Source organism: Amborella trichopoda, chromosome 13 (assembly GCF_054954075.1).
Source record: "Amborella trichopoda isolate Santa Cruz 75 chromosome 13, AtrichopodaSantaCruz75HAP2 v2.0, whole genome shotgun sequence".
Lineage (NCBI taxonomy): Eukaryota > Viridiplantae > Streptophyta > Magnoliopsida > Amborellales > Amborellaceae > Amborella > Amborella trichopoda.
The window spans coordinates 1,202,117-1,227,143 of NC_142348.1; the positions used below are offsets into that span (position 1 = coordinate 1,202,117).

The following is a 25,027-nucleotide window of genomic DNA, read 5'->3' on the forward strand; positions in this document are numbered from 1 at the left end:
TATAAGCATAAGCCAACTGGCTTACAGGTTTCGGTGTAAATGGAGCCACACTGTATAAAATTTGTTTGGGCTGAAATTTCGCACATCTTTTATTCAAAAAATAACAGATTTTAAGCAATTTGAAAAAGAAAAAAAAATTAAGTTATTGAGAGGATACAATGCCCCACCAAATGGTCAACCTACATGCAACAAAAATGGCAGACTCAATTACCCTTTTTTCCTTGCAAATTCAACCTTTTTTTCCATTTTGATGGATTAGATGAAATCAACCTGCAGAAGTTAGGGTCCAACAAAACCGAATTTCCAAAGGGGCTTATGCTACAATATAAGTTCATTGGCTTATCCAATCTGTTCCCTGATAAATATAAAATATATTAATTATAATGTAGACAACCCCAAATAGTTGGGATAAAGCTCGAATGATGATGATGATATTAATAATATTGTAACTACATGGAATGATTTAAAAGACAATTAGCAATAAAGAAATTGTGTGCATGTAAAAATGGTAGGAACAAAGCTTTTATATACGAACAATACAATAATATGTTTTTAAACAGAACTCAAATATTGAATCATCTATGTTTTTTGCCCTCTTGATCACCCATCTCTTGAAGGAAATGTTCAGCTTCCAATGCTGCCATGCATCCTGCATCAAGAAATATATGAAGTCATAGGTCTCACTCCATCTTTTTCCTGTAAAATGATGGAATTGAACGGCAAATTATCCCCAATTTCTTGTTTGTATCACCCATGTTTTGATACACAATGGTAAAACAAATTTTAAATTCTATATTGAAATGTATGAATAAAAGCAAAAAGATTACATGCTCCCCAGGGAGCCATTCATGCATTCATTTGCTTGGGTAAAATCCAATCTAGGAGTATTTTAGGACCCCACTTTCCGGGACGTAACATGAACCTAGTGACCAACCTGCAGAAAAGATAAATAAAGTAATAGTCATACATGTTCTTTATGTGCCCGAAAAAATAAAATGGAATTGAGATTGTCCAAATTTTGGACCGCCAAATCTAAAGCACTTAGAAACTCAAAAACCTTCCCTTTTCTTCAAAATACTCATCTGATGATTATAAAGTGGATCCCAACATTCCAAATCAAGAAATTCACTTCAAGGAGGTGTTTTGCCCGAGGGAGAAAGTTTACATTGTGCTCCAATAGACTACGCTATATACGCTCTAGAAAAACTGTTCACACCGACAACAGCGCAGATATATCCATGGCATGTTGCAACAACTTAGGGTGCCCCCAATATAACTAAAACATTCAACACGAGTCCCTATCGACTGTAACATAGATAACTAGTTTTAACAAAGTTTGCTCATATTCTGCTTTTCACAAAGTAATTCAAGGTGTCAAAATGAGAAGAGATCGATCCTCTTGAAATTCCTTAACACCCACTAGAAGTCAAGTGGGGAGGGGCACCCCACTTCCTCATAATATGAGATACTTGAAGCACTGGACTCCTATTGTCTATAACATTATTTGCATGGACAAACACATACATGCCTACATACATCTATGAAAAGAGATCTGGTCTGCCCTAAGGTGGACCGCTATAGTGTCCTCCATACTTTCCCCTTTTTCTTTTTCTTTTGGCTTGCCTGAATATTAGGGCCTAAGTTTTGGCTGCACACTCTCTAGGATCCTACAAACAATTTCCTGAACAAATTTAGAATAAAATTTTCTTTCGAGGAAAGAGAGAATACAATGAATACGAGTAGTCCATTTCAATTGTTCCAGAATGAAGTCAAATCTAGGCCTTAATGGATTTTGTTTGAGCACAAATTTTGCAAATTGCCCCATCACCAGCAGATGAACAATAAAATAAATAAACAAAACTCAATTTGAATTCTCTGGGACCTAGATCTAACTGTCCAAAAACTAGATGATCCATGTTGACTGTTGGGCAAGCTTTTCAGGCACTTCTGGGAAGTGTAATAAACATTAAAAAAATAATAATAAAAAGGTCTTGGGCACTTGGATGAGTAGGGAACCAAAAATTTGGGTTCCAAAAGGTCCCCCTAGCTGCGGGTTTATGTTAGGACAGATACTGTAACTGTCTACTCTTGGGCTGACCAATTCATTTCCTTCGTATATACATGTTAATATTTTCTAGTCCACCCATTGACTCACAATTTTCACCTATGCTATATTTCAGCTCTTTTTCATATAAATATAGTTTGAGCCTTGTTTCATTCGTGAAGTGATGGCATTTTGGCATTTTTTTTCCTCGCCAAAATATTTCATGCTCCCGAGTACTTTTAAAACCCCAAGTTTTGGGGACGTAACCTTCTCAGCCCATATGTCAAACTCAATATAAAAAAAAAAAAATTGTTTGTATTCTCTATGGGCTTGGAAAAATAATGCCTCAAGATTAAATAGAAACTATACAATTTTTTAAGCATGAGATCTTAAGTGTTAGAAAACTCAAAATTCAAATTGTTTCTTTTGAACATAATCATCCAGTGTTCTTTACGTGGTTCCCAAACTTTCATTTCAAAAAAATCTTCCCAAGTAAGTCTTATGCCCAATGAAGTAAGTGTACAGTATGCCTTCGTGGGAGCAGTGTACAGTATGCCTTCGTGGGAGCATAATATACGCATGCTTTTCCTTTTTCCCATCATACTTTCATTATAGATCTTCTTCCCTATTTCTATTTCTTTTGTTTGTAGCATTTTAATTTCTAGTTTGGTTCAATGCTTCCCTTTATTTTTTTTCTTCTGTTTTTTTTTTTGGCATCCTTGAGTCTCTTGATAGTTATCACTCTCAATCCCAAGTGTTCATTAACTTCCAATTGTTTTGGGCTTCTGTATTTTACATTAATTTATTTTGTGCTTGCTTGGCTTTCCATGTGTTTACTTCTGAATGATAATAAAAGCTTTTCATGCGTCTTGTCTCAATTGTGTGTAACACATGTGAAACATTGAAAATGTTGCCACCAAGGAACCAAACCTAGTGGAAGACTTAAAAGCTACTGAAATCACCAATTTGTCATATAATTTTAATCATCATCATGCTGTTGGAGATGTTACAAGTCAGGATTTTCTAAAACCGTGAATAAAAACTTGCAGCAAGGTTCCTGGATCCCTATGCTTTGTGATTGAGAATTCATGTACACTAGAAACTCAGACCAGATGTCATCCTGTACAGTTTCAAGCTTTGTAGTTTATACAACTAAATGACAGTGGAAAACTTTATAAGCCATACACATGCACAAGGCAATCTGGTACTGTAAATTAAGCTTTATTCCAAAATTTATGTTTCAAAGTTTGTGAAATACAAATAATTCTGTGAAGGAAAGCACATGGACAAACATTACAAGGACAGACACAAAATGAGCAAGGCCACTTCAAAAGCTAGCAAACCAACAACTTCTCAACTTGTCTCAACTTGGCGAAACTCCTCTTATGTTCCAAATCACAATATGGGAAGAAGTTCTCACAAGCCCCAGGCAAAGCACCCAAACTCTAAATGAATACTAACAAATCCAAGATCTTCCCAGTTCATTTATGCAAATCCAACTCAATGATCATGCATTATGCAAGAATCTTCTACCACACCCTGAAATCTAGTTAGAACTGTTCTTGGCCCATCCAGTTATTATAACTCCTGAAAAAAATACACCTGAAACAATCAGTAGTCCTCCAACCTTGCCTAGTGCAATTATTGCTTTCTAACCTTAGCCAATAAGATCCAAAACGAGATCAACCAAACCAGTGTCTCCTCCTGGTTCCTACAAGTGGACTTGCCTGAGTCAGCTTGGGCCGGCATCCTGGCCAGTCGGGAGGCAAAACCTTGGGAGCCCATAACGCTAATTTATGTGTATGAAAATCACAAGTCCAACAAGGGACTCACCCAATCGGACTGGGTGAGTCGGACTTGGAACGCTGGCAAGTCCTGGCACAAGCTCATGTATTTAAACACTGATCTCACTCAAGATGATATCTTCCCAGAAGCCACAGTTACTTCCCCTTCACAGCTGAACTACTATGCAGTATTGCTCTCTCCCAAATATTGCACACCCAAACATCATTAACTCTCTTTGAAAGGTTCAACTGCACTGGGATGGCCTTCCCCTTCACAGCTGAACTACTATGCAGTATTGCACTCTCCCAAATATTGTACAGCCAAACATTATTAACTCTCTTTGAAGGGTTCAACTGCATGGGGATGACTCGATTACCAGCCACCTACAGTGAATAAACAACCAGACTCCTTTAATCCTACTCTGATCTCATCACAGTTACATTCTTTCTTGGAATACCATTAAAAAATTATATTGTGAACTCAAGAAAACTTACTACAAAAATAATGAAATGACCAGTTCCCGTTTCTCTGAACAAATGCACGGTGGCCTGTGACACACGAAACCATTCAGCCTTCACTCCAGATAATATAAATCTCTATGCATCAACAGTTACGTGTTGTTTTACAATGCAAACACACTCAAAACTTCTTCAATAGTTCGCCAATTCTTCAATAGTTCAATCACATAAGTCAACTTCATGGGAGAGGCATTTGATCACAATCACATGAAGAGAATCTCCTCCTAATGCAGGTCTGAGAAGTAAACAAGATAAACTACAAAATTGGTTCTGAACGACATGGACTATTCCCCTAAAATCTGGTAGTCCCAATAATGGCTTGAATGTTTAGCAATTAGAATTCGTGCTCTTCACTCTGCACATGGACTTGTGCACTGATCAGGTTGAGAAAGCCTCAAAAGATTCCACAGCACAGATACTGCTATCCTCCCTGCTCCCTTTTCCCAAAATATCTAGTTATATTCATCTTCCAAAGAATTGTCAGCTCACTAATGTCCCCTTCTTCCTATGCGATTTGAACATGCGTGTGCAGAGGAAATTTTTTTTTTTCTCGGAAATGTAGCTAAAACTACATGCCCAAAAATCATTTCTTTGAGACCCACACCAAAGATAAAATCACTATCGAAGTAGAGGGGAGAGAGACAAAATCAATCACTGAGTTTCTCAAATAACGAATACAAATCACTTAGTAATTAAGACATACTATTTCTCTCTCTTGACTAGTATCCATTTTACCTATTTCACGCATTTTCTATCAATCTGTTACTTCATTTTACACTCTTACACTCAACCACACCCAAGGGAAACAGATTTCTATGTATATAAAAATCCTTAGAGAAGTTTCTAATTACTTTTTAAGACCAAACAATTAGATTTTATGGATTTTTAAAGGAAACTAATGATTCATATGGATTTTGAATCATAGATCCATAGAAATCGAAACTCCCCCTGTCAATTAACTTGGAGACTACACCCAAATAAAATCTAAATTCTTCAATTACAGAACGGGATGATATAACGTCAATATGTTGTGGCTTAAAACGTACACAAGCACCCTCCAATAGTTCAGATTAAAAGAGAAGAAAAGGACAGCCATGATTGTGTTTAGTATTTTAGTTTAAATATTTTTCTACCAATTGAACTTCCATGAAATTTTGCAGGTGTGTGCGTCACATCTAGACACACCTAAAAAAATATAAACAAAATAATTCAAAAATTAATTCACCAAAATACCTATGAATGTTTTAGGGGCATTTTGATCAATTAATTTTTATCCAATTATTTTTATATATTTTTAGGTGTGTACGATTGATAAGTATGGACACCCAAAATTTCAAGTTAATGCAAGTTGTAGAAAAAATATTAAAATTAAAACATTATATGTTTCACGGTCGTCTATTTTTTCCCTCATAATATGAACTATTAGAAGACTGCTTGTGTACCATTCAAGTGTCCACCTGATGTCTTTTTTTTAGCATGTTAACTTTGTATTGAAAATAAATAAATTTACATGAAGAATGTTCTAACTACGGCATCCCACATATCGGGTGCTCAAAATACAAAATTATAGCAGAGAGAGCACTGGGGCTCACAAAATTATAGCAGAGAGGGCACTTGGGCTCAGGGGGAGAGAGAGAGAATCCAAAACAAGGAGCAGCCCCACACATTGGGTGCTAAAAAACTGAATCTTGACCAAGAGAGCTTAACTAAGAGAGCATAGTTGCTCAGGGGGGGAGAGAAGGCCAAAAAAGGAGCAGGCATAAGACAATAGAGCGGTTATGAGTGAAAGTAAACTAAACAGAAATAAAGCACCACATTCATGGTGAGAAAGTCTTAAAGACTTTCTGAAGAAGCATAGCTGAGAAAGTCTTCATTCCTGAGACAGAGCATTGCAGAGAATGTCTTCATGATTTTCTGATGGAGAATGCTGTCGGGTCTGGCTGGGCTTCTGCTAAGATGGGTCTGTGGAACGACAGCTGCTCCCTGATATTAGAAACCCATGGTGCTGAGATTTGGAGTCCATGTCTAACTTTTCCTTACTGAAATAATGTGCCGACTTGTGGGGAGGTTTTGGTATTTTTGGTATCGGTATTTGGGTCAATTTGTCATAAGGGTAAATTGGTCAATATTATGGCTTTAGGATAATCCTAGAATTTTCTAGAGATTATTCGGATTCCAAAGGAGAATTAGAGTCCTTAGACATACACTAAATTACTTGGGAAATCGTACTATGACTTTTTTTGATCCATGATTCAAAATTCAACTGCCAGTTGGTTTGCCACCAATGTGAGATATCCAACACCAAATTCAACCACACTCCAAGAGCAACTCTTTCGTATCTGCCACATCATTGAATGAGACCAACTGACCATGTAGAACTCCAAAGACAAGTCAAAGACTTGATAAGGAATGGGCTTGTGAGTCTCAGTCCTTGAGCAATCCCAAGCCTTCTTACACCGATGAAAAACAGAACACAAAGGATGTGTATCAATAGTTGGGCTATGAACAAGATAACAGTGAAATATCAATTTCCAATTCCTTGCCTTATTGATATTATAGATATGCCTGCATGTGCATGCTGGAGCAGATGAGAGAATGGCAGGAACACTTGTATTTTCTATTGACATTTTTTCTATTGTAGCACGACAGTTTACACAAATGGGACAATAAACTTTCTCTTATTCCTTTTTCTACACACCCTTTTCTCCCATACACAATCAACATTCCAAATCTATTTATAATCTCCCATGCAATTGTCTGGTGCAAAATGTACTACAAAGTGTACAAGTTAGGATCAACTCCCTTGAAAGTACTACAAAGTGTGCTACCTCTTGAAAGTACAGAATGTTCTACAAAGTGTACTATCTCCTTTAAAATACAAAACATACTATCGCATCCAACTACTCTAAAGATTCCTAAAGAGAAGAGAATACTAGAGACAGAAAGAGAGGAATTAAAAATTATATTTTAACATCCTCCCTTAATTTGTAATTCTCACAATCCTTCTAAAACTGAAATGAATTTTTCAGTAGAAATTGCTTTCATGAAAATATCAGCGACTTGCCACATAAACTAAGCAATGGAGCTAAAGAAGAGATCTGGCCAAGCAACAAAAACTCTGGAGATTGGCAAATCAAGTACAAGTTAGGATCCACTCCCTTCAAGTTCAAGGCAGCAAAGTCCAAGCCCAAGCCTCTCAAGATCAAAGACACCTCCAAGGAAAGTAAGATTTTCTTCAGAATCAAAGACACCTCCAAGAAAAGTATCTCTTTCAAAAATCTCAATTCCATATTAGACGATTCCCAATAGGTCAGAAACTCGATTCCATTGAGTTAAGAATCTTAACTCTATCCATGTAAGGATCTCAATTCTTAGTCGAATCTCGAATCCTATAAAATAGGAATCTCATTTCCCATGATTCCTCTTGTATTATAGACGTTGATTCCCAAAACAGGAATCTTCTAGCCAGCCACAATTATGTGATTCCGATTCTTAAAACAATTCCGATTCTGAATCATTTCTAACTATGGTCGATACCCGTGGGTGCCATGTTACGTTTAAGGAAGGAGATCACGTTATGGTCAATTTTCGCAAAGAAAATTTTCCAACCAGCACATATAACAAGTTTTTGTAACAAAAGTTTGGGCCTTGCCACATTCTAAAAAAATTGGGACCAAGTGCCTATCGTCTAGAATTACCCAAGCATTTGTTTACTATCCCCGTTTACAACATCTTTGATCTCTATCCATATATTGTGCTCCGAATCAAACACCATTGGAATTAGCTGATTTCTCTACCTCAGCTACTACTTCACCTCGAGAAGCTATTGATGTTTTGGATGCGCATTCTATCACTACTTGTCGTGGGTCTTGTATGTAACACCTCCTTCGATGGAAAGGAACACTTAGCTTTAGGGATGCTTAGTTCTATGTAGAAGAGACAAAAGAAACTAGACAAGTGATTCTGAACGATTTCACAGTGAACTCGAGGTCAAGTTCTTTTTTAGAAGGGGTGAATGATGCAATGCCTAGACAGAGAGCCTAGTTAGCACCAAGGTGGCAGACCCAGCCAGCACATGGTTGTTGCATGAAAATTTATTGTATTTTGCACTAGAAAAGTTTACATAGGAACTAGGATTGTATTAGCATAGTTGTTACATACGTGATTGGTGTAGTTTTACAAGTTTTATATTTATTTAATATTTTGAGAGTTTGAAAGGTGGAATTTCGTCTTATGGTGTATGTGGACATGGTAAGGGGTCTTTCAAAGCAACCAGACTTAGGTTTTGAGTCTATGTCTAGTATGGCGGTAGAAAACAATAGGGACGAATTTTTAATCAAAAAATTCATTTGTTTGCCATGGTGGTAGAAAACAATAGGGATGAATTTTTAATCAAAAAATGCATTTGCTTGCAAGCAACTTCTCTGCTGCACTCATAGTTTAATGAGTTCTGCCTGGCTCCGGTGATTCCGCAACAAGTTCATCGACTGATTCCAAACTATACCTCGTAGGCACTTCTCGGCTTGCATAGGTTAGGTCTGGTCTCTGTTCATTTATGGAGAAGCCATACTTACTATATTTTCGCTCCCCTCAAGAAAAATCACTTTTTGGTTTTCTTTTTTAAATTGTCTTTCATGATATTATTCATCAAGAGAGTATGTGTAAAATTTAGGCCCAAACAAATGCCCCTACGGCCCTCAAAATTTGGATTGGGTAAGCGTTTTAGCAATCAGCCCTAGGGAGGACCAAATCTTTTGTGTGTGTGTGTAATACAAAAATTGGGTATGGCAAATGTTGTAGCAATCAGCCCTATGGAGGACCAAATCCTTTCTATATATACCTCATTTCGTATTGTGACCATTGTATTGGGACCAAATTCAATCTGGGCCGTTGGCTAACATTGTAGCTGTCATTGGATCTTCCCAATTAATTGGGGTCGGCAACACGAATCTTGGTCCGCCATCCTGCTCTATTAAAAGCCGTACCCTCAATGAGCCCATAAGTCCCATATTTTTTGGACTACTTCCAACCACGTTCTTTTGGGCGTAGCCTTACCCTTTACAGTCCTTCTACTTGAACCAACTGATACCTCCTAACAGGTGCTGTACTTGGTCGGTGTTACACATGGCCAGCCCACCTAAGTCTACTCTCTCATTTTATTGTCTATTGGTGCCACACCTAAATTCTCTGTGTATATTGTTTTTTGTCCACCCAACATTCCACCCCATAGAGCAAAGCTGGTCTCATAGTTGTCCTATAGAACTTGCCCTTCAGCTTCATTGGCATGCGATGATCGCATAAAATTCTAGTTGCACATCTCCACTTCGTCCATCCAGTTCTAATTCTGTATGCGACATCTTCCTCAATCTCTCAATTTGCCTGGATTATCGACCCAAGATATTGAAAATGAGGTCTTTTTTGGTCGTCAGTCTTAACTACTTCCTCGTCTCTACTCCTATTATTACTAAACTTGAATTTCATATACTTTGTCTTAGTCCAACTAATTTTAAAACCTTTGGATTCTAGAGCATCCTGTCAAAGTTCCAACTTTGTGTTGACGTCGTTTCGGCTCTCATCGATCAAAACTATGTCATTTGCGAACAACATGCATCACGGTAATAAACTTATATATATATATATATATATATATATATATATATATATATATATGAAAAAAGCTGAGATTAGCCCACTAGCTCATATGAACATATGAGCCCAACGGCCCAGATTGAATCTGGGCCGATCTGACGGTCACGACCTCATTTCGTGTTTGAATTTTAATTTTTTTCTACCTATCCAAATCACTTGAAATTTTAGGCATGTGTTCTTCTCATCAAGACACACCTAATAATAATATAAAAAATTTATTCGCGAAAAAAATGGCCAAAAGACCCCCAAAACTTTTTGGGGGTATTTTGGTCAATTTATTTCATGTAAAATATTTTTTTGATATTTTTCGAAGATTCAAGTATTTTTGATGAACACACTCCTAAAATTTCAAGTGATTTGGATTTGCAGAAAAAAAATAAAATTCAAACATTACTGGACATCAGTGATCGTCAGATCCGCCCAAATTCAATCTGGGCTTATGTTCATATGAGCTAGTTGGTTAATCCCAGTTTTTTCATATATATATATATATATATATATATATATATATATATATATTACCATGATGCATGTTGTTCGCAAATGGCATAGTTTTGATCGATAAGAGCCGAAACGACGTCAACACAAAGTTCGAACTTTGGTTGGATGCTCTAGAATCCAAAGGTTTTAAAATTAGCTGGACTAAGACAGAGTATATGGAATTCAAGTTTAGTAATAATAGGAGTAGAGACGAGGAAGTAGTTAAGACTGACGACCAAAAAAGACCGCATTTTCAATATCTTGGGTCGATAATCCAGGAAAATTGAGAGATTGAGGAAGATGCCGCACACAGAATTAGAACTGGATGGGCGAAGTGGAGATGTGCAACTGGAATTTTATGCGATCGCCGCATGCCAATGAAGCTGAAGGGCAAGTTCTATAGGACAACTATGAGACCAGCTTTACTCTATGGGGTGGAATGTTGGGTGGACAAAAAACAATATACACATAGAATGAGTGTAGCGGAGATGAGGATGTCTAGATGGATGAGTGGCAAGACAAGAAGGGATTGAATTAGAAATGAATCCATTCAGAAGAATTTAGGTGTGGCACCAATAGACAATAACATGAGATAATAGACTTAGGTGGGCTGGCCATGTGTGGCACCGACCAAGTACAACACCTGTTAGGAGGTATCAGTTGGTTCAAGTGGAAGGACTGTAAAGGGTAAGGCTACGTCCAAAAGAACGTGGTTGGAAGTAGTCCAAAAAAATATGGGACTTATGGCCTCATTGAGGGTACGGCCTTTAATAGAGCAGGATGGCGGACCAAGATTCGTGTAGTCGATCCCAATTAATTGGAAAAAGGTTATGATGATGATGATGATGATATATATATATATATATATATATATATACACTACAGTAATGGTAAACCTTGAATTTAGTACTCTAATTTTTTTTACACTACAGTAATGGTAAACCTTGAATTTAGTACTCTAATTTTTTTTACCATAAAATACCCTTACATGGTCAAGAATAACGTTTTACCATAAATATTTCATGTACTTTGAAATGGGGTATTTTGGTCTTTTTAAATCCCTCCAAAACTCAATTTCAAATTCAAAAAGATTCTTTTGACTTTTTGAATGATGATTGGACATTAAAGGTAAGTTAAAATTACAAATATACCCCTCTCAAAATTTTCAAGTAAGCCATTGTAAATATATTGTTTTAATTTTTGAAAGGGCATTTGATGTCAAAAATTTTGGAGTAGTAAATTCTAAGTTCTAGTATGGTGTATTCTATAACAACCCTATATATATATATATATATATATATATATATATATATATATGTGTGTGTGTGTGTGTGTGTGTGTGTGTGTGCCAATGAACACATTTTGTATTAAATATTTGGAGAAGAGAATAAGTCCAAATATTTCTAATATTAATGTTTTAATTGTTTGTGAAAATTATGAGGTATAAAGTTCATTCGGCATTAAAATTGTGTTTTTAAAAAAAAAAAGACTTCTATAATTCCTACGCATGGGGAAAGTTATCAACATATACATTCTATCTTTCCAAAATAAATTTTATAACCAGAAATTTTAAAATTTCCACATTATGTGAATAGAACTAAAGGAAAATTAATAATCTTCAAAAAAAAATCGTACCTAATATTCGTTTTTCAATTTTAGAGAGGGTTTAAGGGGTAACATATGGGCCTGAAGGTATTTTGTGGGCCATAAAGTTTTAGACATGGAGGACTGCATCTTTTACACTTTGAGCCAATGAGATCATTGGAGATGAACAAAATTTAAAGATATTGATGCCACTATGATATATTGTACTCATTGCCCCTTACAGAAAAACAATAGCGTCCGTGGTCCGCAACTTGCCTGAAATCTACTATTTCATGATAGGAAAACCAAATCTTTCAGCATCATTTCAAGGTCAGCTCTACATCTTTGCCTTCATTATCTCCATATTTGATTGGCACATGTCGTCATGGAAGGGATGCGACAGGTTCTTTAATGACAAAAAGTCACCAGTTGATCTACCAAGCCAGTTGTAGGGGGGGGAATGATAAAATTTATGTAACATAAATATAGTTGACAACGCGTATGATAAAGATATACACTACTTGTTAATTGATGCAGTATAAGAAAATGATTGCAAGTATCTATATGATACTATTGTTAAAGCATTTGTACTATTTGACCCTGAGTTACTTGAATCTAAACCTTGAGGAGTTCATTATTGAGTTATTGAATTTGAGGATCAGTTCCCTCAAGCATTAACTGAGTTTGATTGATCCTGCAAAAGAGAATCCAAGTCATATGCTTCTCTTAAAGCCCATCAGCCTCCAAAACTATATATTGGAACCTCTCACATGTGGATGCGGCCAAGCAACAATCAATGTTCAAAAATTCAGCTGCCCGACCGCATAGGCAGAAAATTTTTCAAAACGCCTAGGTGCAGTCTGGGCGGCAGCATAAAGAATTTTGCTTCTGGGTGCCGCCTAGGCGCTATTCTCTAGGCGGTGCCGCCCCATGTCAATTTTCGGATGGAGGAAAGGGTAAAATACATAATTTTTCCCCTTTAAAAAGGGGGAAAAAGGGTTTTAGGGGGTATTCTAAACCCCCAATATACAATCTGTGGCATTTAGCGTGAGAAAAACCGCACAAAAAGCACTATTTTGTGATTTATCGAAAGATCGATAAATTTTATATTTTTCTGATTTCTTCCCAAAATGAAGACAATAGTTTGTGGGTGGATTTGGAGTTTCTAATATTTAATTTTGAGAACTTTTGAGGACCCAATAGACAAGGTTTGTACCGACACCGATTTGATTTTGATATTTTTTAAGTATTATACTATGTAAGAGGGTTTTGATTTTCTTTTACTACAACACATTATGTCATGAATCATGTGTTTTTTCTTTTACTTTTTTTTTTCTTTTACGATATATTTACATGTTTGTAGCTAAAAGATTGATTTTTTTTCATTTTTTTTTCTCACTTGGACGATGAAACTAAGCATATATCGTATTCTTTTCTAGTATGGACTTCTCAATGACACCCCGCATTGATTCGTTTCCTAGTATGGATTTCTAGTTTCCTAGTTCCTACAATGACATTTGGGACTTCAAGCATTTTAATGTCTTACAACTTACAAGTTAGTAGTAACTCATTGTACTATTGTATTGTTGTACTATTAAGTTTTCGTCTATTTCATGATCAGGAGGAGTTTGGGGTTTTAAAATTGCCCTAAAAACTCCCTAAGGCTATAAACCAGCCCTAAGAGCTCCCCTATTTTTTATGTTTGGGGTGAGGGGGGGTTTGATTTTGGTCAGGGCTGCCCAAACTGCCTAGGTGCCCGAATCCGTTTTTTAGACCTTGGCAACAATTAAGGGTGGCAACGGGCCAGGCCAGCTCTGGCCCTAGCGCAGCCCTTGTCCCCTCCGGGCCACGCAGAACCAGGTCGGCACTGCACTAGCCCGGCCCTCGGGCCACAGTCTGTGACCCATACAGTGGCCCAGGCCATACTTGTTAGGACCGGGCCAGGCCACGCGGCCCATTGCCAGACCTAGTAACAATAGGTTTAGTTGCACACAACTCTATTAGATACACACAGTGCAAATAGATCTACAAAAAGTAATGAATCAAATGTTGAACAAACAGAAAAAGAAAAGCAAAAGAGTTAGCCACCCTTACAAAGGAATAAAGTGCCCATACATTTACTGTGGCCATCCTAGTACCGTGGCCATCCTAGTGGCTGGTCAGCCAAATATGTCGAAAGGCCTATTTCTCCCTCTAACTATTTTCACCAGTAAAATGGCACATTTTTTGTCTTCACCATCACTCATACAGCCCTAGAGTATACAGTCGTAGTTCACAATTGTATGCAACTTTAACCATGCACTTGGGGGCTCTTAAATGTGAACAAAGTTAAGCTGTAATCTGCAATTCTACGAGTCACTCACAGCCCACTCCAAAATGCAACAACACAGGCAACCAAATACAAGAAATTGGAAATCCTCATTTCATGAACACACAATTACGAGCCCAGACTCAGGCAGAGATATGCCAATATCCCCAGCCCAAGTCAGAGGAATCAGCGGTCCTACTGGCCCAAGTCTCTATGAAATATAGAATAAAATCCATGACTCTAATCAGCATCACCCCAAGTCTTATGGTTATTATCCAGACCAAGCACTCTTCTGGGTCGGAGTGACTCAGAAGAGTGTCAGCCCAAGTCACGGGTTTTTTAAACACTGCAGGGACATGTTAGAAAATCATAAGAAACTAATACTCGCTCTTGGTATAGTCCACGCTTTATATCTCGAGGAGCTGGTTCTTCACCTCATGAGCGATGAATTCAAATGCCACTAACTGCAACTTTCTCTGCATTATTTTTCAAAAATGTCATTGACTGCAGATTGTGCTCTATACTGCCAATTACAAATGAAGTGAAAACAATCTCTAAATAATTGGTATTTGTGTGAAATGTCTATTATTTTATTGATAATTTGTAACCATAGCATTGTCTTGCTAATAATCTAAAAGGGACCCTCATTATTTTAATAACTTATGCCAATGTCTTCCATCAATCAATCTTCACTTGCTGAAGAACTCATTGCCCTATCCCAAGGTTATTCACCATATTCAGGTTTATTGGTTCCTTTCCAGCTTGGATGCACGGTTACATATATAAGCTTCGCATACCGGTGTCACGATGAGACAACACTAATTGGTAATGGATACTCCTAAGATAATGCAAATATAAATGCCACATAAATATATAGAAATATAATATGAATAAAATATAAAATTATGAATTATGACACGATTTGGTTTATATATGTATAAATATCCCAGATACATATACTAACGCACTATATAAACTTATAACATGTGTTTCCGTGTGTCAGGATATAATAGTATTCATACCATTGTATTTTGACTTCAGAGAACATCAAGTCATATACTCGTTCTCCACATATCTGGACCCATAACTCAGCATCTCAGCTTTCAAGCCTCCCAAATGACCAAATCATTTCCAATAAGAAAACTGGAAACTAGTTGCAAGACATTTTCCATGCCTACAGTGTACCCTACATGTTACCAATAAAGTATGACAGTGCTAAAACTAAAGGAATGACCAAGATGATGAAGGAAGGAAGGTCCAGAGCAGATGCAAGATATACTGAATATAGGGAGCAGACCCTAAATAAATATCAGGATGTTTTGGAAAGAACAAACTTATTTTATCAACAATGTGAGCAGTATTAGGCCCAGATGTAGCCAGGTAAGGCAATCCACCAATGAACCTCAAGGATAAGACTATCCAACAATGACCTTCAAGGAAAGCTCAGCTAAATTCCTTAACTTTGACTTTAATAGAGGTTTATGCATGGATTAACAGGTCTGGGAGAAAATTTTGAAGGTCCATGGGAATGACTAAAGGCCACCAGTTCCATCTATTAGAGAGAAAAAAGAATGCCAATTCTCTGAACAGCGTCGATTAAAGAAAACCACCAACACCCCAAATACAAGTTAACTTGTAAACATTTACTTCTGGCAATACATGCATGCAATCACACTACACAAACAACGAGACCACGATTCCACATGCTTCATTTGTACCTACAGGGAGTCATGTTCAATTCAAGTTTCCCAAACATTGAACTACTACAAGCGAAGCCCTCCAACGACTGCCAATGCACCATCGACTGCCAATGCACATTTAACATTGAATAAAGAAACTCTCGACATTAACACTCTCCCAAGAAACCATAGGAAACCAAAAGCAGAGGAAAAGATAAACAAAAACGAGAAAAAGTATTCCACATTCAACAATACCTTCCAATTCAAATGAAGTACCATTACCATAATCAATTCTACTAGGGATCCAAAAAGAATTACAGAAAACATAAGGCATTATTATCACTATCATCATTACACTACTAAGGGATAATTGAGATGCATACCTGTCCCAGCAGCTGTAACAGCCTGCCTCCACCTCTTATCCTGAACATCCCCAGCAGCAAAAATCCCACGAACACTCGTCCTCGTTGTACCAGCCTCGGTAACAATATACCCTTCCCGGTCCAATTCAACCTGTCCCTCGAGAAACCCAGTTGCTGGTTCATGCCCAATTGCAAAAAAGAGCCCTGAAACCTTCAATTTAGACACTTCCCCCGTTACATTATTCTTAATATTTAGACCACCCAAGTTCGCCACCTTCTCTTCATCCCCAAAAGCCTCAATTGCCTCTGAATTCCATAGAATCTCAATCTTGGAGTTCTCAAAAACCCTCCTCTGCAGAATCTTCGAAGCTTGAAAGGCATCTCTCCTATGAATTATGTACACTTTGCTACCAAACTTGGTCAAAAACAGGGCCTCCTCCATTGCCAAATCTCCCCCTCCAATCACAGCAAGAGGCTTATTTCTAAAATTTGGGGCCGCTCCATCACAAACTGCACAGGAAGATATCCCTCTATTCCAAAACCCATCATCCCCTGCTCCATGAAAATACAGTCTTTTGGCCACCGCCCCAGTTGCTATAATAACAGTATCAGCAATCACAGTCCTCTTATCTGTGTTTACCTTAAATGGAGTATCCAAAAAATTAACTTGAGTCACAGTTTCAGTGAAAATTTGGGTCCCAAAAGTTAAGCTTTGCGCTCTGAACCTTTCAGTGAGCTCAGGCCCAAGAACGGGCTTTGGAAAGCCAGGAAAGTTCTCAACCTCAGTTGTGGTGGTTAGTTGCCCACCAGGTGCTACATTATTGGCAAGATTACCTTCAAAGAGAATGGGGTGAAGCTCTGCCCTAGATCCATAGATTGCAGCTGTGTGGGCAGCTGCTCCACTACCAATGATGCATAGTTTGGTTCTTGGATGCTGTCTTGGAGTTCTAGAGAAACGGGCTAAACGAAGGGCTTTATTTAGCACTGACTCTACTTTGGAGGCAATACGAGGGAGGCATGATATATCAGTTATTGGAGAACAAATCTTTGGCATTAGGCCAAGTGTTTGTTTGTAAAGAGGGAGAGGGAGACCAAGAGAAGGTATTAAAGAAGATAAAAGATTTTTAGACATTCAGTTGTAACATTCTTATTTATATGGAGAGTATCCTTGGAGAGAGACCAAGGAAAACAGCACAAATTAAAGAAATGAAAATCCATAAAAATATCATTTATTTTTTATATAAAAAGTCACACTTAAACATGTTTAACATATTTTAAATCAAGTGGTTGTAACAGTGCTCCATTGACTGCACTTAAAGTTAAAAAAAAAAGAACCTCTCAAACTTTGCGATATACTCCAAACCATCTAATTTGACATCTAATGATTAAAACTAATCATAACCTCCATTTAACAAATATAAATGGTCTCATAGTGTACAATTCCTTTAAGAAAGTTCCCACTTTATCTTTGGGCTGAGTTTTTTAAGGTGTCTTATGTAGAAATTATATGTCATGTAATGAATATGGTTGATTAGATGTTTTAAAATTTTGGATTGGATGGTTGGATCAATTGTTGGCAAGCCCAATCTAGATCGCCAATCTGGGGAGAATTGGATTAATGTGGGAATGAGTGCTAAAATTTAAAAGTTAAAAACAAAAATAAAATGAGGGGAGCCATGTGGTTTTTCTTTTTTTTGGGGTGAATTAGTAAAGATGTCGAGCCCCTACCTGTTTTATTAGAAAAAATAAAAATATATAAGACCAATTATAAGCATTTTACACCCCGTGCAAGGGGAACATTGGCAACATCAAATAACAATAGAGGATCTTATTCATTTGGGGGACGAGCACGCCAAATTAAAGGCCATGTCATGGCTGATGTCTTCTTTGCAAGATAGTCAACAACGATATTAGCCTCCCAGTTTGTGCGAGAAATCTGCCATTTGTGATTTGCGAACGAGGAGATGTTTGTTTTTTTTTTTTTTTTTTTTTTCTTTTGGATAATTCAGTGGGAAAGACAGGCCCCTATCCATTTTTTCAAGTAGATTAAGAGTTAGCTTTTTGAAGATGTTAATGAAGGGGTGTTAGTAATGAGAATGAAAACCACAATGTGGTGCGGGGTGCTACCACCGCGACCCCTTTTGGCCATGGAGGCTTGCAACTTTTTTTTAAGGATTCTACGAGTAACTTGGAGTTGCTTTCAACGAGTAGAGGTATACATTTGTATTCTTTTACCTCTAAGATGAACAATTGCAAAGAATGGCATTCAGCAACATGGTTGGAGTTGAGACCCAAGGGAACTGCAAAGGTTGCTATAACGCCTGTCCATCATTCTTTATTATACCACCGCAACCAGCAGCTCCAAGGTTGTGGATAAAAGAGCCATTTATATTAAGCTTGAAATGACCAATAAGAGGGAAAGACCATACCACCTGGATTGAAGCAGGAGTCCGAACACCATTATAAATTGAGGTTGTCAGTGATGTTACGCTCTGAATGATGAAAAGCCCAACCTTTTGCCTTTGCAAGGGAGCCGACAAAGTTGATGATCTGCCTTAATAAATTTTCCCTCCTCCATGTAAGCAAGAATTGCGTTCTTTCCAAAGGTACCAAATAGCAATAGAGAAGATAGATAACCAGACATTCTTCTTACCACTCGATTTAAAGCGGAATTTGATCTACTTTGCGAACGTTATAGTTGTAGGCTGCTCAATCATTTAGTTCTCTAACAAAGAGACCAATCACTTGGAATAGGTCTATCCCAATTTTTTCCAAGAATCGGCGCAGTTGGCTATTCTCAATTCGGACTGTTAGTTTTTAAAATCATGGGTTTAATAATACACTAACAATAATGTCATACATTATTACAACCCGAAAAAAAATACCGTGTTTTTTTGGTACGTGGTTATTTTCTTGATAATTTGAATCGTATAGATGTTACATGAGCATAAAAGAAACTGCTTATTGGAGAGGCAAAAGGCGGAAATATGAACTCAAATGAGGGCTTTATTTAATTAAATTACTTTATGCCAACTTGTGTAACAAAGCTTAGAAGACATCTTTGGGAAAACTCTTAGGAAAGGAGATTATGGTCATTTTACATTTTCTGTTTGGCACCAAACTCAGAGTTATATATTTCTTTTTTCTTTCTTTTTTTTATCTTTTTTGCTATTGTAGAATCTTAAGGCTCATAGAGTTAAAGCGTGCTTAAGAAATCATCATATAATAATCGAGAAATTGCAATATAAAAAAGGGGTTTTTGATGATTTTGAAATCTTTTCTACTAGGTAATCTATTGTCCTTATGCATGAAGATAATAAATTTGATCGTTGCGGTCGGACTCTATTATGGATTTTTAACCACATTCTTCATAGAGCCCTCTTATCTCTTGAGCTTAGGCTTTTCTTCCCCAAGATATATATATATAATACCCTCCTTAGACAATAAAATCATTCTTATCTAACCTATGATGAATTAAACTATTCACGTTCAAAAGGAATTGTCCGTTTCTCATAAAAAGTAGGGGAGGAATATGTTTATTTCCAACTTTTTTTTATTCTTTCTTCAGTTTGGAGTAAAGTGTGGTGATAAATTATTCTTTCCTTTCTAGTTTGGCAAGAGATATACTACCATCTAAATCAGCCCCACATGTGTTTATATCTATGAGGGTAGAAATAAGTATGGTTAGATTATTTGCAAGTACTAAAATTTGTCCCAAATTAGAGTAAAATTCGGTGATAAAGGATTCGTTCCTTTCTAGTGCAGCAAGAAATATACCACCTTTTAAGTGGGTCCCACAAGCATTTATCTTTGGGAAGGGGTTGGGGTTATGGTGGTAGTACCCCACATTTTAGTCGTCACGTTGTGTTTCCAATCTCACTACTAACACCACCTCACTAATACTTTCAAAAAGCGAACTCCTACTTGAAAAAACAGGCTGGGCATGTCGTCTCCATTGAATTACCCAAAAAACGAAAGCCGATATATAGGAAAGCGGCTGGGTTGTGGTGGTAGCTCCCCATATCTAGTTTTGCCATCCACTAACACCTTCAGAAAAGCTCACTCCGTAATCTATATGAAAATATGGGTAGGGCCAGTCTTCCCCACCAAAAAAAAAAAAAAGCCAAAAGATGGGCAAAGGGTTAGGGTTGTGGTGGTAGTATGCCCTATACCTTAGTTGCACATTATGTTGTCCAATCCCATTGAATTATTCAAAAAAAAAAAAACAAAACCAAAAGATAGGAAAAGGGTTGGGTCGTGGTGGTAGCATCCCATACCTAGTTACCACATTGTGATTTCCAATCCTACTGACACCATCCACTGACACCTTCAGAAAAGCTAACTCCTTAATCTATATGAAAATATAGGTAGGGTCAGTCTTCCCTACTCAATTACCCCAAAAAAAAAAAAAAAGCCAAAAGATGTGAATGGCTTGGGGTTGGGGTTGGGGTTGGGGTTGGGGTTGTGGTTGTGGTTGTGGTTGTGGTTGTGGTGGTAGTACCCCCTATGCTTTGAAAAGCTAGCTCCTTAATATATATGAAAATATAGGGAGGGTTAGTCTTCCCTACTCAATTACCCAAAAAAAAAAAAAACAAGCCAAAATATCTTAATGGGGTTGGGGTTGGGGTTGGGGTTGTGGTTGTGGTTGTGGTTGTGGTGGTAGTACCCCCCTATGCTTTAATTGCACATTGTGCTCTCCAATCCCACGGACACCTTTAAAAAAGCTACCTCTCTAATCTATTTGAAAATATTGGTAGGTGCATATCTTTCCCACTCAATTATCCAAATGATGGGAAAAGGGTTGGGGTATAGGCAAATATGGGTAGGTGCAGGTCTTTCCCACTCAATTACCCAAAAACAAAAACAAGCCAAATGATGGGAAAAGGGTTGGGGTCATGGTGGTAGTACCCCCTATGCCTTAGTTGCACATTATGCTCTCCAATCCCACTGGCTGCTTCAAAATCGTAGTTATTTAATACCTAATTAGTTGCCCTAGTTGCACATTATGCCTTAGCTATTTAAGACCTAATTAGTACCCCCTATGCTTTAATTGCACATTATGCTCTCCAATCCCACGGGCTGCTTCAAACTCTTAGTTATTTAAGACCTAATTAGTTGCCTTAGTTGCACATTATGCCTTAGTTATTTAAGACCTAATTAGTTGCCTTAGTTGCACATTATACCTTAGTTATTTAAGACCTAATTAGTACCCCCTATGCCTTAGTTGCACATTATGCTCTCCAATCCCACTGGCTGCTTTAAAATCTTAGTTATTTAAGACCTAATTAGTTGCCTTAGTTGCACATTATGCGTTAGTTATTTAAGACCTAATTAGTACCCCCTATGCCTTAGTTGCACATTATGCTCTCTGATCCCACTGGTTGCTTCAAAATCGTAGTTATTTAAGACCTAATTATTTAAAAAATAGTTAGGGGCTTGTATTTCACATTGAATTACTTGAAGAAAAAAAAAAAACCAAAAGATTCTAGGGTTGGCAACGGGCCGGATGTGGACCGATCACCCTTAGCCTAACCAGCCCTAGTCCCCATAAGATCGACCCAAGCCCTGCCCGTCCTTGCCATATTAGGGCCGGGCCATAGAGATTTCAAGGAGAAAAAGTATAGAATAAAGGGGCCAGGCCGGGCCAAGCCAAATCAGGGTTCCTAATGATTATGATTTCAAAATAGGATTGGGTTTAAAAACAAGAAAATATATAATAATTATTATTTTTAAATATTTAAGTTTAACCGGTGATACTTTAAATTTTAAAATTATAGCATATGATAGAAATGAGCATGTCTACTATGCTCCCTCGGAAGTAAGTACTTCTACTCCCTCAGTTAAAATACCTACTTGGGAGCATTTTTTTTAATCTAAAAATTTAAGAACTACTTCAGAATTGCTAGATGATTAATAAAATTTAAATTTTAAGTTTTCTAACACGTAGATCTCATCATCTAAAAATTGGATCATCTCTATTTAATCTCAAGACATTATTTTTTCTAAACTCATAGAGGGTGCAATTTTTATTTATTTATTGAAGTTAATCTATGAGTTAAAGAGGCTAAGACCGAAAAAATTGGGGTCCTAAAAGCAATTCTAGGAGGGATTTTATACAAGGAAGTAAATGGACATTCTACTCTTGTGGAAGTAAGAAAGGATAAGGATTTAAAGTTTTACATAACATTTTAATGCTGGGGAATGATTTTATGCAACAGTTGTATAGTAGTAGAATGCAACTATCTTCAAAAACTATGTTAGAGATATTTGTTTGACACGAATTTTTAAATGTACCATCTTTTCATTCTGAAGAACAATCACAAAAAAGAAAATTTCGAAAAAGTGCTCTAGAAAGTTTTCATTCTAGCCCAATTAATATAAATCGTCCATTTTATTGAGATGGTTAAATATAGGCCTTAGAAGGACTTTTTTATTCCCAAAATTTTTATATAGCGTTATCATCACTAGAGTAATAATACTAAAATGAAAAAAGTGATTTTGAATTTGTTAAGGTCGATATCTTGAAATTCACCAAATGGATGGTCGAGATTCATTGTTGGATGGGTACTAATTTTGACAATATCTAAGGTGCAAATTGAAATTTTTTTCATAAGATTGATTATGAGGATGAAGAAAATGTGTGTGCAAAATTTGGTCATACAAATACCAAAAATATGGTTTTTTAAACATGTGGTTGCATTATACTATTATACAACCGTTGCATTAGATCATTTCCCTTTAATGTACGATATTCTGACAGTCATGGCTATATATAACGACTGTTGTGTATTAGATTATTGTAATTGCCGCAATTTTGACTTTCCAAGCAGCCATTCAATAAAAGTTCTTCATATTTGTCAAAAAAAGAAAGAAGAAGCCACAATCGAATCATAAATCAGTGTCAGGCGGGAAGGGAACCCAATGTTATTAGATTCGCTTCGGAGCTTTCAGCTTGGTCGGAAAAAACAAGCACTTCGACGTATCTGCCGATTCGGGGAAAGGATTCAGATTTTTTAAAAAGAATTAAAATAAAAAATATATATATTTATGTTAATACATTGAAAATTTTTAAAATAAAAAAATAAACAAAAATTTATTATTCTTTGTTCAAACAAGCATGACATTTAAAAAATAAAACTTTTACTACATATATGATCAAACTATCAATATCGACAAACCATAAGAGCTATAGCATCCACATTCATAATTTTGCATTCAGCTAAACTAATATTAGGGCATTACTTCTTGTAGTGAGAGACACCCAATATTATGGGACTGTTTTATTTTTTATTTTTTTTGAGAGAGAGAGATTATTTAACTTTTGAGAGATGGATTTGTGTCACCTATCTCCTTGAAGTGAAGTAGGAAGGGAGAAGTTGACTTTACGTCTTCAGATTAGGTTCTTGTACTTAAGAATAACAGGCAAAACGGGAAGGAAGAGGGATAGGGATGGAAATGGGTCTCGCGGATCGAACCCGACTTAAAAATTAAAATATCTATGTAATGAACTTATATATTTAAAGATAATTCATATATTGAGATCTGAAAAATATTATTGGATCCTGATCCAAATGGTATTGGGGTCCAAGATTTGGACCTAGACCCAACGTGTCGGGTCCAATTTTTGAACCCATACCCAGACCTGGATTGAGTCTATCCCTCGGTCTCGGGTCGGATTCGGTTCCATTGCCACCCCTAAAGGTGAAACCATAAAAGTAAAAATAAATTCTAAAATCATTTTTTTAGTATTTCCCTTTTTATTCAAATTAAATGGCTATAATTTTTTTATTTGCAATTTTAAAAAATATCTAAAATGCCATATTTAAGGCCCTCGAAAGGATTCCAAAATGTAAAAAGTACCCTTAGCTACTTCGGTTGAAACTCAACTCTTCGGCCCAATTTGCAAACTCTCGCTGATTAGTTTGTACAGTGCTTCGCTACGCTTCGTTATTGGCGAAAAACCTGAAGACTTCGGTCACATCGGCAAACCTCTATTTTTTCTGTAATATATATGTGTAGAGCATATCTGTAATATAAATTTATAAACAAATGTTTATATAGGATTGCAATCTTAAAATGTTGAATTAAAGATGCATCTCAAAAATCCATCAGAAAAGCTTGTTTTAATGTTGAAAAACTCTCTAATTGATTATCTCGGCATTTAGATGTGTGAATATGGAAACAAAAAAGATTTTGTACCCCCAAATATAGTGCACCTTGCAACGCATTATCTAAACCATTTATTTTCAAGATTTTCATATCTTTATAGATCTACTTGATTTTAAACCATTTTTTGAGTTTAAAATTTTATAATTAGTTATGAAAATATATTTTCATATAAAGGTGCGGTTTTTATAAGGTTGGAACTTTAAACAATCCAATTAAGGCTCATCTTAAAATTTTATCATAACATGTAATTTTGTTGTAAAAAATTCTTAGTATTATCTTAAAACCTACTTTCATACCTAATTAAAAAAATTTAAATTCCAAAAATAGTTAAAATTAAGTAGACCTATAAATATATGAAAATCTTGAAAATAGACGGTCTAAATAATGTGTTGCAAGATGCACTATTTTCGGGACTCAAAAACTTTTTTTTTTCATATTCATACATCTCG

At 36.5% G+C, this 25,027-nt stretch overlaps 1 protein-coding gene and 1 long non-coding RNA gene across 4 annotated transcripts; both read right to left on the bottom strand.

Moving 5' to 3' along the window:
• Nucleotides 1-403: 403 nt before the first annotated feature.
• Nucleotides 404-17,531, bottom strand: LOC105420910 (thioredoxin reductase NTRB-like). 3 transcript variants are annotated; one of them, XM_011626278.3, is made up of 2 exons: nt 16,431-17,531; nt 404-649 (listed from the first exon to the last, which is right to left on the bottom strand). In XM_011626278.3, exons 1-2 carry the CDS (start codon nt 17,461-17,463, stop codon nt 576-578), a joined length of 1,107 nt encoding a protein of 368 aa, XP_011624580.1. In that variant the 5' UTR covers nt 17,464-17,531; the 3' UTR covers nt 404-575. The 3 variants fall into 3 exon arrangements, with proteins under 3 accessions (XP_011624580.1, XP_020524848.1, XP_088712239.1); XM_020669189.2 differs by having other exon boundaries at nt 404-696; nt 16,431-17,530; XM_088856113.1 differs by having other exon boundaries at nt 404-934; nt 16,431-17,530.
• Nucleotides 3,250-4,381, bottom strand: LOC148778929 (uncharacterized). The gene is made up of 2 exons (XR_016047855.1): nt 4,324-4,381; nt 3,250-4,212 (listed from the first exon to the last, which is right to left on the bottom strand). It is a non-coding gene; the product is annotated as an uncharacterized LOC148778929 (long non-coding RNA).
• Nucleotides 17,532-25,027: the final 7,496 nt, after the last annotated feature.